The following is a 15788-nucleotide window of genomic DNA, read 5'->3' as shown; positions in this document are numbered from 1 at the left end:
TTCAGCAAAAACTTTTTGTAACAGTCTTTGAAGACAAAGAGGAGAAATAAAACCACACCAAAATAAATTCCAGCATGCACTCAGAGTTTAGACTGGCACTTCTCAAGAGTCCTTTTAGGCAATGAACACTTGCACTGAAATTCTCCCATTCTGTACAGCACGTAAAGTATGAAAGCTTTCTATTGCTCAGTGGAAATCCTCAGGCAGCATTCCAAACATACTTCACATTCAATAAGAATTGCCAGTCATACTTTTTCTGCATCCACTCCAATTACAAAACACCTCAGAATAAAGCCAGAGCAATTAATCTAACTTGGAGGCTAGGAGGAACAGGTACAAAGCTAGCACTGAGAAGAAATTTTGACTTCAGAAATCAGTAGAAATAATTTTTTAAATGATGTTATGAATCTTTTTTCACTGAAGCATAAAATTCACATGACCTTGAAATGGCAATCATGCCAACCTACATGACTTTCTCCAACAAGAGTTTCTATTAAGAAAATACCTTTGGGCATGTTGAAGCAAGAGAAGGTACATGCACAACCCTCTCATAAAGCAGGTACAACAGACTGGATCTCTCAACAAAACTGGACATTTTGACTAACTTAAGAAATTGTTCAGACTTATTCTTGGATCTGAACTATAGCTCAGTCACCTACCTAAATGAAGAAATACCATATGCTTAAGAAAAAAGCAAGGGAACTCTTCCAAAGACCATCATTTTCAGCCCATCAGAGTCTTCTGCAATCTAATTTTTAGTATTTGGAAAATGACCTAACTATGGAGCCATGAGACTATCAGCTTTTGTTCAATTAGAATCAGTCTGAACAGCACTGTCACAATTGCTAGCTCGATGCTAGACTCCAGACTGCAAAGAAGTCTAAATGGCACTAAGTTTAAAAAGCTACTTGAGGTATATAAAAATGTTTTTCCATTGTTCTGCATCTGTCATCTTTCAATGTCACTTTAAGTGAAGTGCCTTTTGAATAACTGTTGAAACAAAAACAACCTTTGAAATCCACTCCCTAACCTATTGTAGACATCAGATTTCAAGACACACCTTTAGCATAAAGCCTAATGTGATATTTAATTTTAGCACTTCAGTATTATTAAACTTGTCCAAACTAAGTATTAGTCTTCCTTTCTCTCTCCCTCCACTGCTCCAGCCTCCTCCCTCCTTTTTTTAATAGGGACATCCCACAGGCATCTATCAATTAGCAAGTCAGCAAAATAATAATTAATATGTTCTTACATAAGTGTACATTGGCCTAAGACTGCAAGAGGTAATTTTTTTTGCGTGCATAACAACACAGCTACATAGGCTGCTGTTTTTTCTTATTCTGGAGTATGCACAGTATCAATAACTGGAAAAAGTGTATTATGTTAACAAAAAAAAAAAGAGAATATTTAATCAATCAAATTAATTGACTGGAATCCCCAAGCAAGCAACTTGGGGATGAAAGAGAAATTTATATCAGTTCAAAGCCCTGAAGCATAAGTTTTTCCAACATTCACTAATCATATCATGAAGAAGACAACACTGAAGATCTCAGCTAGACAAAGAGAAGTATGAAATGCTAATTATTCATAAACAAGACAAGCAGAACATAAACAACACAGCAGGAATTTTTCTAAAAGCCATAGATTTTTTGAAAGATCTTGAAATGCACTAACAATCTGAAGTTCAGATATCTGTATTATCCCAGCTATCCAGATGCTACTAGTTATTTCCATATCTAAAGTGTAGCTTCATGTCTATGCAACATCAGAAACTCTTAAACGAAAATACAGGACTATTCACAAAATGCCTTTAGGTATCTTGGTAAACACATATTTAAGTCTTTCACCTGTCTGCTACCCACAATCCCTTTCAATACCATCCCACAAGTACATGAAGCCCTCAAAAGTCAGGTGGCTGGTCAGCTTCTCTTTCCCAAAGCCACTTCCACAGGCAACCTCCTTTGGAGAGCTTTTCCTGTCTTGACAGCAACACTGACAAGACACACAAGTGATTTTATTCTAAGCCATGTGTGCTACTTTTAAAACTCACAAGCTTTTAAGGCCAGCTAAGTGACAACTGTCCCAATACCTGCACTCCTTCTGCACCCTGAACTTATACCAACCCAGTGTATTTACTGTTCCCCACCTCTTTGGCTAGCCAAAGATTGCAGCCACCTGGTAAACATGGTAGCGTTAATTATAGGAAGCATTGTATTAGTTGTGCAAGACCTGTGAAACTCAGACCTATCGTGAGGTGCACCAGCAAAAATAACATCCTAGCTCCTTATACTCCATTTCTGACAGTTTTTAGACTACAAGCGCGGCACTTAAGGCTTAACAGCACACTCTTCCTCCTAGCCCCGTACGACTTATCTCTTGGCAGTGAACACTAAAGACGCTGCTGAAAATAATTCCTTCCACATCTGGCAAACGCCCGTGACATTGACAGAGATATCAAAGCCTGATCAAACTACGCCTGTGGGACCAGGGTAACAGCGATTCTGGCAGCCCACCTCCTCAGCTCCCACAGCCCCCCAAGACCCGGGCAGGTTAGAGACAGCAAGGAAGGACAGGAACGAGGAGCGATGCCAAACACCTTTCCTGCCACCCAGCGACACCGAGAGCCATCCCCGCCCCGCTCCCGGAGCCCCCGGCCCCGAGCCAGGGTCACTTACTGAGCTGCCCGGCCCCGGGCTCCCTGCCGCCGGCCCCCCCGAGCCCGCTGCTGCCGCCCAGGCTGCCCAGGGCCCCGCCGGCGGGCGGCGTGCCGCTCTGCCGCTCGAAGTTGCCCGGGTTGGAGAAGAAATCGCGGAGCCGGGGCAGCTCCCGGCCGCTCTCCAGCAGCTCCGTGTGCAGCTCCAGCGCCGTCAGCAGGAACTGGTCCCGCAGCAGCTGCGCCGCTATCGCGTCCATCGGCACCCTCGGCAGTTCCCCGGCCCCAGCGGCGGCATCGCCCGGCGCCGCCGCTCGCAGACCGGGCAGCTCCTCGGGGCTGCCCGCCGCCGGCTCCGGCTGCTGCTGCGGGTACGCCGGCCCGCCCGGCTCGGTGCTGCTGCTGCTACCGCCGCCGGCCCGGGGCTCCTCGGCCTCGTCCTCCTCCGAGTCGCTGAGGAAGGGGTTCACACTGCCGCCCCCGCCGGCCGCCGCCGCCGCCATCTTACAGCCCGGCGCGGCGCGACCGCTGCCAGGGCGCTACCGCAGCGAAGCCTGCGCCGAGACGCCGCCGCAGACACGGCTCCTGGCGGGGCCGGGGCCCGAGCCGCTGCCAGGCCCCTGCGACGCTGCTGCTGATGTTAAGGATGCTGCTGTTGCTGCGGGCGCTGCCGCCACCTGCGGCCACAGCGACTCCCCGCCGCCGCCTCCTCGGCGGCCTCCCACCCGCCCCGCTGCCGCTTCCGGATCCCCGCTCGCGCGAGAGCTCCCGCGGCCAACCGCGAGCGGCGCCCCGGCAAGCGGCCCCGCCCCCTCCGGGCCTCGCGCCCGCCCTCCCGCGCAGGGCGGGGCCCGGGGTGGGGAGAGCCGCGGGGGGCGTGACCGCACTCAATGGGCGTGGCTTGGGGCACCTCAAAGGCGGGGCGCGCCAAGGGGCGGGGCTTAGTGACGCAACGCGTGGGCGGGGCCGGGCGTGGACGGAAGCGGAAGTGGCCGTGGGTCGCGGCGGGGGAAGAGGAGTGAGTTGTGGCGCGTGGGCGCCGAGCGCTTCCCGCGGGCAGGGGGCGGCCGATCCTGAGGCTGCGGCCCCGGGGAGGGGGGTGGGCACGGGCTGCGCCTCCCCGCTTCCGCCAAGATCCGTCCGCTCCGCAGCCTCCACGGCGGTCGCCCAGCCCGTGATGCCTGAGGGCGCTGCTGGGACGGGAGGAATAGGGGCTCGGCTTGGCCTCAGAGGGTTGCGTTGACCGGGTCAGGGTAGGGCTTCCCAGGGAAAGCAGCGCCCTACGAGGGCCCCAGATGGACATTGGACTGCCAAAGGAGTGGTGGAGTCACTGTCCCTGGAGGTGTTTAAGGAAAGTGCCTTGGTCTAGGTGATTTGGAGGTGTTTGGTCATGGGTTGGACTCGATGTCATCGTCTGAGAGGCCTTTTCGAGCCAAGGTGGTTCTGTAACTCTGTGTTCCCAGCGGGCTTGTGAGCCGTCTCCCAGCATCAGGTGTTGCTGCAATTAGGGAGGGCACAAGTGCAGGTGAATACTAAGTTGATGGTCTGCGGAAGAAGGGTCAGGCAAGACAGGAGCACTACAGCCATGTTGTAAGATTATGCTGAGAGAAAATTAGAAGGGCCAAAACCCATTTAGAACTTAATCTGACTACTGGTGTAAAAGACAACAAAATGTATTTGCAGATACATTAGCAGCAAAAGGAGAGCTAAAGAAAGTGTTCATCCTGTATGGAATGCAAGGGGAAACAGTGGTAAAGGATGGGGGAAAGGCTGTGGTACAAAATGTCTTCTTTTTCTCACTCTTTAATGACAAAGCTAGCTACCCTCATGATGTACAGCCCCTGAGCCAGATAAAGGGAGCAGGGGGTAGAATGACATTCCTGTTGTGCCAGAGGGAGAGAAGGTTCTGCAGAGGGATCTGGACAAGTTCTGTTAGGCAGAGCTGCAAACTGTCTGGAAGCTGGCCCAGTAGAAAAGGACCTGGGAGTGCTGATTGACTGTTGCCTGAAGATGATGCAGCAATGTGCTCAGGTGGCCAAGATGGCCAGTGACATTGTGGCCTGTAGCAGCAATAGTGTGGCCAGCAGGAGCAGGGCAGGGATTGCCCCCTGTACTGGGCACTGCTGAGGCTGCACCTTAAATCCTGTGTCCAGTTCTGGGCCCCTCACTACAAGGACATGGAGTGGCTGGAGCAAGTCCAGAGAAGGCAGTGGAGCTGGTGAAGGGTCTGGAGCACAAGTCTGATGAGGAGCAGCTGAGGGACCTCAGGTTGTTTAGCCTGGAGAAAAGGAAGTTTATTGGGGACTTTCCTGTTCTCTAAAACCACCTGAAAGGAGGCTGTAGCAAGGTGGAAGTTGGCCTCTTCTCCCAGATAACAAGTGATAGGAGTGAAAGAAATGATCTCAAGTTGTGCCATTCATTTTTTTTCCTAATATATATAAGATTGGATATTAGTAAAAATTTATTCACTGGAAGGGTGGTCAGGCATTGGGACAGGCTGCCCAGGAACATGGTGGGATCACCATCCGTAGAAATATACAAAAGACCTGTGAATGTGGCACTTGGAAATGTGTTTCCGCACTGGACTTTGCATTGCTGGGTCAGTGGTTGGAGTCAATGACCTTCAAGGTCTTTTTCAACCTTAACAGTTCTGAGTCCATGAAGTTATGCATCTGAAAGTGTGAAGTTATCACTGTTAAAAGGATAATGCAAAGTGGTTACTTTGTGTGTTACCTGGCAAAAAGCTTGAAGCTGGAGTGTAGCAGCAGGTGGTGTGTGCTACTGAAGGAAGTTCAGCTCGCTGGAAGCTATGCAAAACAGGGCCAGCATTGGTTTCTGTTTCATTTCTTTGAAAATGTTGTTCCATTCCCATCGATGGAAGCTCTGTGTAAAGCTGATCCACCAGGACCTGCTTATTGGGGTTGAACTCTTGGTAATAGAATACTGTGAATGTTTAGCAGTGACATGGAGATCTAAAAGCACTCTTGAGTACTCACTCCAAAGTCTTCCATTCACATGGTGGTGTGCTGTAATAGACTCTGCTTTCCAGTTTGGCATTTGCTAACTTTCCTGTAGTTTTTATATTCTATTTAGTGTTCTCTCCTACAATAAACTTTGTATTTTATTACTGCTGTATTGTTTTATGTTGTTGATACACAAAAAAGAGTCGAAGTGGCAGAGCATGAACTGGTTGTAGCATGAAGTAAAATAGCAGTGTGTTGAAAATGCTTTAAAATTCCAGTGGGATCACAATAAAAATAGGGACAAAAACATTTTACTGTTGTTGCTCCGACGGAATTGAGAACCTTTAAAGAAACTTTCTGCATTCTCCTTTCCTTTCTGGAGAGTTAGAGCGTGTTCGGAGTGAAATTTGTAGAAAGCTGGGTCTGGTGCTTTGCTTTGGGAAGGAAGGAAATCCCTGCCGGGGTCCTGCAGCAGCCTCTGGTGGCGATCCGCGGGGTTTGCAGCGCTTGGGAAGGGGCCCCGAGCACTCGCGTCTGCCTTTCTCTTCAGAAACTCGTTTCTGCCCACTTCTCTGTGCTGTGCCAGGAAGGACAAACTTCTTTCACTCTTCCGCGCCAAAAATCAATGTAAAAGCATTCCACTGTCTCAGTGCTTTGGAAGAGGTTTGTTTGGATTTGTAAAACTACATTAAATATTTGCAGATGTCAGTCAACTGCTCCAAAATAATTTATGAATGGCTGGGAAAAAGCTAACTTTGCTGAAATGTGTATTCCAGGACTGATGAATGTAGGTAGAAAAATATACTTGTAACAATATGCTTAAACAGCTTCTTATGTGCCAAAGGGGTATTATTTTGAGAAACCAGAGAGGAAAACCTGGTAGTGTAGTGCCTCAAAGGATGTGTGAGACAGAAAAAGCTGCATAAATTCTGGAAATGGAGCATTATATAGGTCTACTTGAGGCAGACAGCTGCATATTAATTATTCAGTAGTGATTCTGAGAGAGGCAGATTGTTCATCAAGCTGCTTTGTCTGTTACTGGAATTGCTGTTTCCTTCAAACTTTTAAATGATTTGAGTTCTGTGTCTGAAGAACAACATATCTAAATACATCTTGGAAAGCTAAGAGTCCAAAATACATGAGCTTGTGCAAAAAAAATTGGAAGGGTTTTTTCTGGAGGAGGTGGTGTAAACAACTTTTCTCAGCCTATGCTTTTTTTTTTTTCATGAACTTCTAAATTTGTAGTCCTTGAAATGAAAAATGAGTAGAAAAAACGCAGACTTTGCTTTTACAGAGTTGATTTTGGTTCAAGTGTTACATCTTAAGTTAATGCCTGTGAGTTTAATGAACTGAAACAAATGACGAGTTTCAGGTTCCCTCTGTTTTTTGGTGGGGTCATGGGTGCATAAAGTGTTTTGTCTTTCTGCACTGCTCTGGTGCAAGACCAGCCATTCTCACAGCCAGTGAACACACAGTTTAACTCAAGCTTTAAGAGGGTTTCTGTTTCCACAGATAAGATTAATTTCGTTCAAAGAAGTTCATTCTATTAGGTACATACTGGGGCTTTTTTCTGTGCTGAACACTTGAACTATATGAATTAATGTGTTCTAGTGGGTCCTACAAGTAATTTGGGTGACTTTTGTTCATCTGATTTGGATCCCAATTAGGGCACAGGGAGCAAAATTATTAATAGAGAACTATCTGAAGCAAATCTGATTTCTACTTGAAAATAATGTTGATCTGTGAGTTCTACCAACTCTTTCTTAAGTTTTCTTCTAAAACTGAGCTGCCTGAAAGAATCTTTGTCTATATATGATTATTGAAGCCTAACATTTGCCTCTTTTTAAAAGAAACTTGAAGGTAATTATGGTTTTTATGTTTGCTTTTATTTTTGTTTGCTTAAAAATGAATTTCAGTGCTTTGTTAACTCTAAGCTCTAAAATATTTTGATATTTTGCAGGAGCCAAATAATGCAAATTGAGACTCATAATGTTGGTAGCTTGTGCTAAAAGATTGCTGCGTTGTCTCTGAAATTGTATCTGTCCGTTCCAGTTTCAAGGGAATGTTTTTTAATGAGAACAGCCTGTATAAGTAGTTAATGCTTACTTGTGTGTTGCATTCAGATGTCACTTTTCCTGGAGAAACTTACTTTATAAAGGGTTTGTTAAATTGGGATTTTAAGGAAAGGTAGTACAGCAGTGTGAAAGGGCACTTAGACATATTTTCAGCATCACCAAAAATGTGATAATGACTTAATGACCCATGAAATCAGGTGAAGACACAAATTAAACAAAACAACCCCCAAAAATTACCCTGAATTCAAGTTTGGCTGTGTTTTTCTACCTCCAAAACTGCTGTTTTGAAGTGTTACAGCAAACAACGGGTATTTGGAAGCTGACCATCAAAAAAAGACACCAAACACACTAAGAGCCTAAGGAGTCTTTTAGAAAATTGGTTCAGGCTTTATTGTGTGTATATTTATATTTTTGTGAGAATTAATATGTAAGGAAAAATTTATGTTACAGTTGAGTGAGCTAATAAAAATTCTGAATCAAAGACATGACTTTATATGACACTGCAGACACTTGAGTATTGAATTACTTGGGCCTTGTTCACCATAGCCTGGAAGATGGAGCACATTGTGTGGACTGTAGACTGTCCAGAAAGGTATTGCAGGGGCTCTGAGATGGGTGTCTTACCCTGCCTCACTGTGGCAGGGTGGAGATAGTGTACTTTTTTTCTTCCTCACGTTATTCCTCTTCAATTTAGTATTTGCACAGTTTTGAACAAAAAAAATCAGCATTTTTTCCCTTATGACCTGCTGACTATCACTAATGTGGGATTCAGGCTTTAAAGAATGAAGGACTATGAAGACATGATCTGAACATGGTCATTTAGGTCTTTTTTTAGGAGGAGATGGCATCCTGTCCTGCTGCCTACAGAGGTTAGTGTTGGAAATTAAGGGAACTAAACTACAGCGAGTCATCTTTATTCTTCCTGCTGGTTGTTTTTTTTTTTTTTTCCTTTATTATTTTCAATTGAATTCATTCTGTAAAATGCTTAACTATCCATTTGTACACCTGGCTGTGCCAGCCCAAGGAAGTGATTTGGCTGGGAGTAAGTGGGCAGGAGCAGAGGAGGGCAGGACAGCTCTCTGCAGCTGTACTGGCTTGGTCTTTCTTGCAGTATTTGTAACTGTAAAAGCCTCTTATTCTGCTAACTGCTGGCCCCATGGCAGCTGTTTTTGTATAAAATACTTAATAAAATATATTTGCCTTGCTGGTCACAAGTATTTTGGAAATTATGCTTTTAGTTACAAGCAAGCTTCTATAGGTAGCAGGGTACAAGTGAATAACAGATACACAGATCATCTTAAATATGAGAACTGGAGAGTTGTTACCCATCTGTATTCTCCAGGTTTGTGAGTTTCTCCCTGGCAGTTTTTGCATTCTCTTTTGAGCTCTTTTTTTTTTCTCTACAGTGAATCTATTGCTGTTGTTCATTTGCCAAAAGAGTTGGAGTATTGGGGAGGTTTCATTTTAAATCAGCAGTTCCCCATATTGCAAAGAAGCTGAATACTGGTTGTTTTCTGTCTCCATTAATAATTAGAGTGAGTCAGCAACTGAAAAATAAAGGTGTCTTATACAAATAAAAAGTGGCTTGGCTTTGTAATAAAAACCAGTATGCTCACAGGGCTTCAGCAGAGGGTGTTTGCAAGCCGATACGTTGTAAATGCTAATGAATCTTATCTACTTGGTTAGTCGAGGCTGATGTAGGAGCACAGAAAACTGTGTTCTAAAGTGAATGTCAGTATTTCAGACTGCAGTAATTGATAAGTTCAGTGAGTTTTGAGTCCTATGGGAGCTTAGGGAAATGCTTCCTTTGAACAGCGTGCTGGTGGAAGAGTTAAAGAGAAGGTGATTCCTTTGCACGAGGATTTCTTACTGGATCTCAAAGTATCCTTGCACAAATACTGCGTATGCTCACATTACGCCGTGATGCTCGTTTAAAGGGGGTATAATGCAACCTTTTTAGCATTTTTCTACGCTTCACTACTTGCCTCTTGCAGTTCTTAAGAAACTGGAGGGGTGGGACTCGCCAGGTTTCTGTGCTGATCACGGTGCAGGACCCTGGAGAGCGCCCGGCGGTGGGCGGGATTTTACGCTTGTAGAATCTGCATTTTTTACGTCTAGAATATGCATTTTACATGCGTAAAATATAGACTGTGCTAGCCGGTTGAATAGTATTCAACTACACATTATAGTCAGCTTGCTTGCATAACTAAGTAGTACTTTTGAACTCAAAGTTCTGAAGTCTATTTTTTTTTTTTTTCTTTTTAAGAAAAAAACCCCCAACTTTTGAAAAGTTTTGGGAAACTATAAATTGATTATTTGACTTATTTATGCCTTTTATGAAAGTATTACTGTATGTTTGGGAGGTTGTGTCTTTTTTTTTTCTTCAAACTGAAGCTGTTGGTAAATTTGCATTCAGTGGCTTTTGCATGAGAGTCAACAGCTGTGCTTGTTACTATATGACATAATTCGTGGTTTTTTTGTAATAGTTGCTCTCAATAAGAGAATGTGACTTAATAGAAGAAAAACAACTGCCAACTTTTTTAAACCTTCCGTATTCATGCTAGTTTCTGTAGAACATATGTTAAGCTTGTTTTGAATTTTTTTGTTAAAGGGTACTTCTTTCCCTCTGTATGTATATATAATACATTTGCAAACTAGTTTTGCAAGAGTGCAGCTGAAAAAGCTGTTTTGTTGGGTTTTTTTCCCATCCTCATCCCTGTGTGGTCTACATTAATATTTGTTGCATTACTTTAAAGTATGATCCTTACCCCTTTTGTTGTTAAGGGGCAGAACTGTCATGCTTGTATTGGTATTTCTGCTTTATTGTGTACTTTTATTGCAAATGTCTTTAAAAATACCTCAGGGGGCCTTCAGCCTTGGTTTGTGAGGGAGGGAAGGCTCCAATAAGACAGAAGACTGGTGTGGCAAGCTGCTTTCCATGTGCTTGGTTTCTCTTAAGTGCCCCTTGACCCTGACCTGTGAAAACTGGTAGGATGTGTTTTATTAGACACTCTCAGGCTGATTTTTTTTCCCCCAAAACTGTCCCATAAAACTTTTAGGATGAAGAATCTGTCTATAAAATCTGCAAGCAGCTTAAAAAAAAGCAGTGACAGGAAAAAAAACAAACCTCTTTTTTTTTTTTGGTTTTTTTTTTTTGTTCTTTTTTTTTGTTTTTTTTTTTTGTTTTATTCAAGAATGCAGAAGTCTAAGGGCATCTGCTACTTTTGGTGGTATGAAAAAAAGTTAAACAATCCATATTGAGATGAAAAACAGAAAATATATATATATACAGTGTAACAGTGGTGTGTGGTAGAGTGTTGCTGAATGACTTAGAAATTAAGAAATATGCAAGAGATTTGCAGCTACCTCCTGAGACCAGGCATAGGTCCTCCAAATGCTGTTACCCAGTGAAATAATTCACAGCAAGATCACTCAGGGTTTCTTGTTGTTTGGTTTGTTTTTTCTGAGTTCTGAATTTTTGGCTGCATGCATCCTGAGTGGATGTAATGCTAAATTTCTCCTCCATGTTTTGCCTTCACTTGGCTAACAAGTGGTACTGAAGGGTGGTGCTCTTGTTTTGTCTTTCATGCATCCAAACAGTAATTGTTTCTTAATGAGGTGCTCTTGTTCTTATCACTGCTAAGCCATGTTGTTCTCAGGTATGGGTTTCTTTCCTGGGAAACTTGTGGATACAGTTTAAGGATAATTCAGAGAAAATGACATGGGCTTACACTGAGGTGACTGGTTTGCAGTATGTTCAAGTATTGGAACACTTGATGTTTCTTTGATACTTTGCAGGCCATAGTCAAATTTCTCCCTGAAAAATTCTGGCAAAAAAAAACTTTTCTAGGCAGGCAGGGTAATTTTGATTATCAAGTGATGTTAAAAAGAAAATTAAGGATTCTTTGAGCTCTTTGCCTCAGGTTTGGATGTGCTTTACTGAACCACATTTAAAATTTAAAACAGTTGTCATTTGTTATTATAATCCCTAAAATGCTCAGTGAAGATGTTGAACATTAAATAATTTTAAACAGATGGTTTGCATTACAAAAGCCACTTCAGTGCCAGAGCAAGTGGAAACACTGTAGTCGCAGTTTCATTGTCTGGCAGAATATGTTGTGCTTCAATAGAGAAAGAAAATGCAAATTTGGGAAAGAGGAAAAGGGAATTTATCATTTTCCTGCTTCATACCTGATGAAGTCAAGAAGAGGATTTGGGGTTTCCTATGTTTAAGTAGTGGGTGAAGATATGAGAGTTATTCAGAAGTGGTTGGTATGTCTCTGACAGCCTTGTGCAGTCAATAGGTGTGGGCTGTGACAGCAGGAATGACTTGAGTGCATTTCCTGACTAGTGTAGCTCTTTAAAAATCTAAATTAGTAAAAGAATGGGATAGGAACTGCTAACACCATCTTAGATGTTGTAGAGCTGCCATATCATGCAAAATACTGTCAGACCACCCAAACTTCTATTTGCTGCTGTGCCCTAAGGAAAAGGATCATTTTTTATGTGTGGACAAATTGTACAGTCACAGGTTTGACAGTTAAATTACAAAATACACAACACTGTTTAGTTAAAAAATATTAGTCAGCCAGAAGCACAGCAGACATTCTTGTCTATTTCTTTTTTCCATAAAAGATACTTACCAAGGCCATTGATGCTTATTGAAAATGCATTTCCAATGGATTTTCTACATCTTAATCAACAGACTTGACAGTATTAGTGAAGCATGGTCCCTCTAAAAGAAATTACTAATGTACCTTGAGGACCTTGTTTGACACTTCATTGTCCTTAAGAAAATATTCCTGCCGATGGGGCATATTCCACGCAGTATTTTGTGCATGTTTTATTGCATATTTGGAGAAAGAAAAATATAAAAGGGAAATGTTACATTTTGTATTAAGAACTGTATTGTGTTGCAGTACAAGTAAGATTTTCTCTGCCTTATAAATAATGCTGAGAGAGAACTTCAGAGGCAATTCAACTTAGATGTAGATTACTTGGGGAAAATGAATACTGCATTTAATTATATCAGCTTTCCTGTTAATTTTGGAGATTCTTGATCCAGCCTGGTGCTATGGATGTAGTTTCTATGGCATCAAAAAGAGGGTTTGAAGAAAACCAGTGAACAAATTACAAACTAACTTGAAAAGAGGGAAAAGTTCATGTGAAGAAGGTTTGGGCTTGGGTGGCTCATTGTAGCTCTCTTGGTTTCCTGTCACCATCACAGTCTGGGTGTTTTAGTCTTTGCACTGATGTGGCTGCTGGTGAGGAAGTTGTGGCTAATAGCAGGATTTTTGGTTGTTTTGATAAGTGTGAGTACAAAGAAAGAAAGGGTCTCTTCATACTGGTTGCCACCAGCTGGGAGCTTAACTTTCTCCCTGAGAATTCAGACTGAGGGGAGAGAACCACCAAAAAACCCTTCTCTAATCTGCATGTATCACTTTATTATGGAAAAGTAATTAATTGCAGTCAGAAGCTCCTTGCTGCTTTTCTTTCTTTAATCTCCTAGACTTTAGGAAAAGTGTCTGCTTGTTCTTCCGTGCTGTCTCGGATTGATCCTGCATCTTCTCACTCTCTTCTCTGCTCGTGTACAACATCAACAAAGCGAGAAGCTCTGAAGTCTCCTGGAGCCTCCTGCACCACCTTGGCACTGCTCATTTTCTACTTGCTCCCTTCATGTGAACAACTTGCATTTAACATACAGCGAGTAGCTTAGTGGATCTTTAGCACTTTCCTGTTAAGGATCTGAAAAGGGTCTTTATTTTACGAATCCACACCACCTTGTGATTTTTGACTCCAAACTGAGCAAAAATGTTTCATTGGAGTAGTTTAAGATCTGATAGACTGGGAGTTGAACAGATCATTATTGGCTCTGTATAGTTTAGGAGATGGTGATAGAAGGGGGAAAATGTAGAAAGAAATGAATTAATTGGAGTCTGATATATATAGCTTACTATAGAGGAGGTGATTTGGCTTTCTGAACTATATTAGGATTCCAGGATTCTGTTGTAACAAATTATACGTTTGGGTGGGCAGTAAGAAATGATACGTGGCAAATAGGTTGCAACATGCTTCTCTTACCTGCAAGACTCAGTGTCTTTCCTCTTGGTGGGATAGGCAATGGCTTAACAGAGCAGAGTAATGCAGTCAGAATTTGAGCAAAGCCTTTGTTTTGCCCTGTGAAAGTAACGACTGTGGAAGGTACTGCACCAAGGGATTGCCTGAGAAGATCTCACAGAACACAAAAATATTGAGATATCCTTGGCTCAAGTTTTCTTGGCAGAAAGATATAAGATGTATTTTTCAAGTGGCAGTTTGTTTATACATATTTTGGATGGCCAGGCACCTGAGGGCAGAGATGTTTTGGCACTAGTTGTAAATACTTAGATATGGCTCCTCATCCTCAAAACTGTGTATGCTTAATACATTTCTATTTTTCTTCTCTTGACAGGCTGTGCCTTTTGGTTTTTCTTACAAGCTAGTGCTTAATCCAGTTTTTCCTTTTGTCCTGGTTATTTTTGCCTTGTGAGGAAGAAATTGTTATTGGAATTGTTAAGCTTGTTGTTCCCACACCTTTACAGCTGTCTTGAACAGTCAAGCACCAGGCTCTATAGAGAAATTTGCATTCAGCTGAGTGCAATTAGGTGCTTTCCAGAGCCTCTGTACCTGTGGGGAAGCATTTGTAAGCTCAAGGACAGAATATTTTTCACAACATTGTGTTACAGTGATGACACACAAAGCTCTGCATTCAAGCAGCAGTGTAAGCTGAGGTAGAGGCAGAAGAAGTGGCTGTGAGAGATGTGGTAGGAGCAGGTGCTTTGGGAGCTGCCTGTCTGGAAACCATGGGATGGTGTTGAGCAGTAGGATGTATTGGCCCCCAGAAAAGTGGTTTAATGTAATGTAGTCAAACTGTGGTTGAAAAACAAAATATCCTTATCTTTTTTTTCTTTTCTCACTAATTCTATAGATACTATAGTCTAAGCATTAAATTTGAACTGTGTTGATTTCTTTTCTCTGTGAGCAAAGAATGAGGCCTAGGGAGTTTAAAGCAAAGAGAATTAGCTAATGCAGAAAACTGATTAGGTTACTAATACTTCAATTAGAAGAACACAGAATATGTTAAGCTGTAGAATTGTAGCACTGGGAGCATGCAACAAGTATCTGATAGAAGTCACTGCTTTGTTTAGTAGGGTGTTTAGTCTCATCAGTTTAAGGCATGAGTAGTTCATATTCTGTTATCAAGCACAACTGCATCAAAAGGAAAAGCCCTGTGGAAAAATAAAATTGATTTAATAAAATGAGCTCTGACACTGAACTTAGTAGTATTTCTGTGATTGTGATTTCATATATTTAAATTGATGCAGAAACTTTTAATACTTAAAAAAATAAACAAACTTGTATTTACAGATATTCCAAATGTCTTGGAATCTCACTTGTAGACATAAAAGCTTGTAAGTTCCCAATTAACAAAAAGTTTTTGTTTGTTTAAGTGTGACTACTCTTTGAAATATTGTTTTTTGTTATCTCAATTTTTTTAATGTAGTTTTCTCTCCAAATATCTCAAATGAGAAATTGCTATAGTCATGTTTCAGATTAGAGTTGGAGTTGTTGCATCTATATTTCAGTAAGGAAAATGGGTGGAATTGGAAGTTGTATTTCAGTTGCATGCAAATCTGAATTTTCCCTGGGTTAGTAATACTGTGTATTATCTTTCAAATTTTTTAGTATCTATCTTTTTTTCCTCTGGTTTTCCTGATCCTTTAAGTTTTTTTGTTTTAAAAAACTTCTTTTAGAGTTTTGATCAGAATTAAAGTTATGTGGTAGTGAAGTCTTTTATACTTATTTGGTAGGAGTGGTAGATTTACCATATGTTGGCTGCCTATGTCTGTTCAGCTACTGGAATTCTGAAAGTAACATGGTAAACTTAATATATATATTGTCATTTAGAAGCACTACCTAGATTCTTAAACTGTTTTCTTTTAGAGAGAGGTGTGTATTTACATAGGTAGTCTGAACCTTCCAGATTGTTAAGACATCTGTTTCTTAATTGGTGAATAGAGGTGATGTTTGGCTAAGGTGGATAATTAGCTAATATTT

At 42.1% G+C, this 15788-nt stretch overlaps 2 protein-coding genes across 4 annotated transcripts in view; one reads left to right on the top strand and one right to left on the bottom strand.

The window, feature by feature from the left end:
* Window positions 1–3251, bottom strand: part of RELCH (RAB11 binding and LisH domain, coiled-coil and HEAT repeat containing) — a 73358-nt gene extending 70107 nt beyond the window's left edge. For all 3 annotated transcript variants that reach the window (XM_056483967.1, XM_056483968.1, XM_056483969.1), the window contains exon 1: window positions 2676–3251. In XM_056483967.1, the coding sequence (XP_056339942.1) occupies window positions 2676–3156 (481 nt within the window). In that variant the 5' untranslated portion in view covers window positions 3157–3251. The remainder of the gene's footprint in view (window positions 1–2675) is intronic.
* Window positions 3252–3602: 351 nt separating this feature from the next.
* Window positions 3603–15788, top strand: part of PIGN (phosphatidylinositol glycan anchor biosynthesis class N) — a 96946-nt gene continuing 84760 nt past the window's right edge. The window contains exon 1 of the mRNA XM_056484351.1: window positions 3603–3671. The gene's annotated coding sequence lies outside the window, so the exon portion shown is untranslated. The remainder of the gene's footprint in view (window positions 3672–15788) is intronic.

The sequence above is a fragment of the Oenanthe melanoleuca genome, chromosome 2 (genome assembly GCF_029582105.1).
Source record: "Oenanthe melanoleuca isolate GR-GAL-2019-014 chromosome 2, OMel1.0, whole genome shotgun sequence".
Taxonomy (NCBI): domain Eukaryota; kingdom Metazoa; phylum Chordata; class Aves; order Passeriformes; family Muscicapidae; genus Oenanthe; species Oenanthe melanoleuca.
This window is presented reverse-complemented; position numbering and strand designations above follow the sequence as displayed.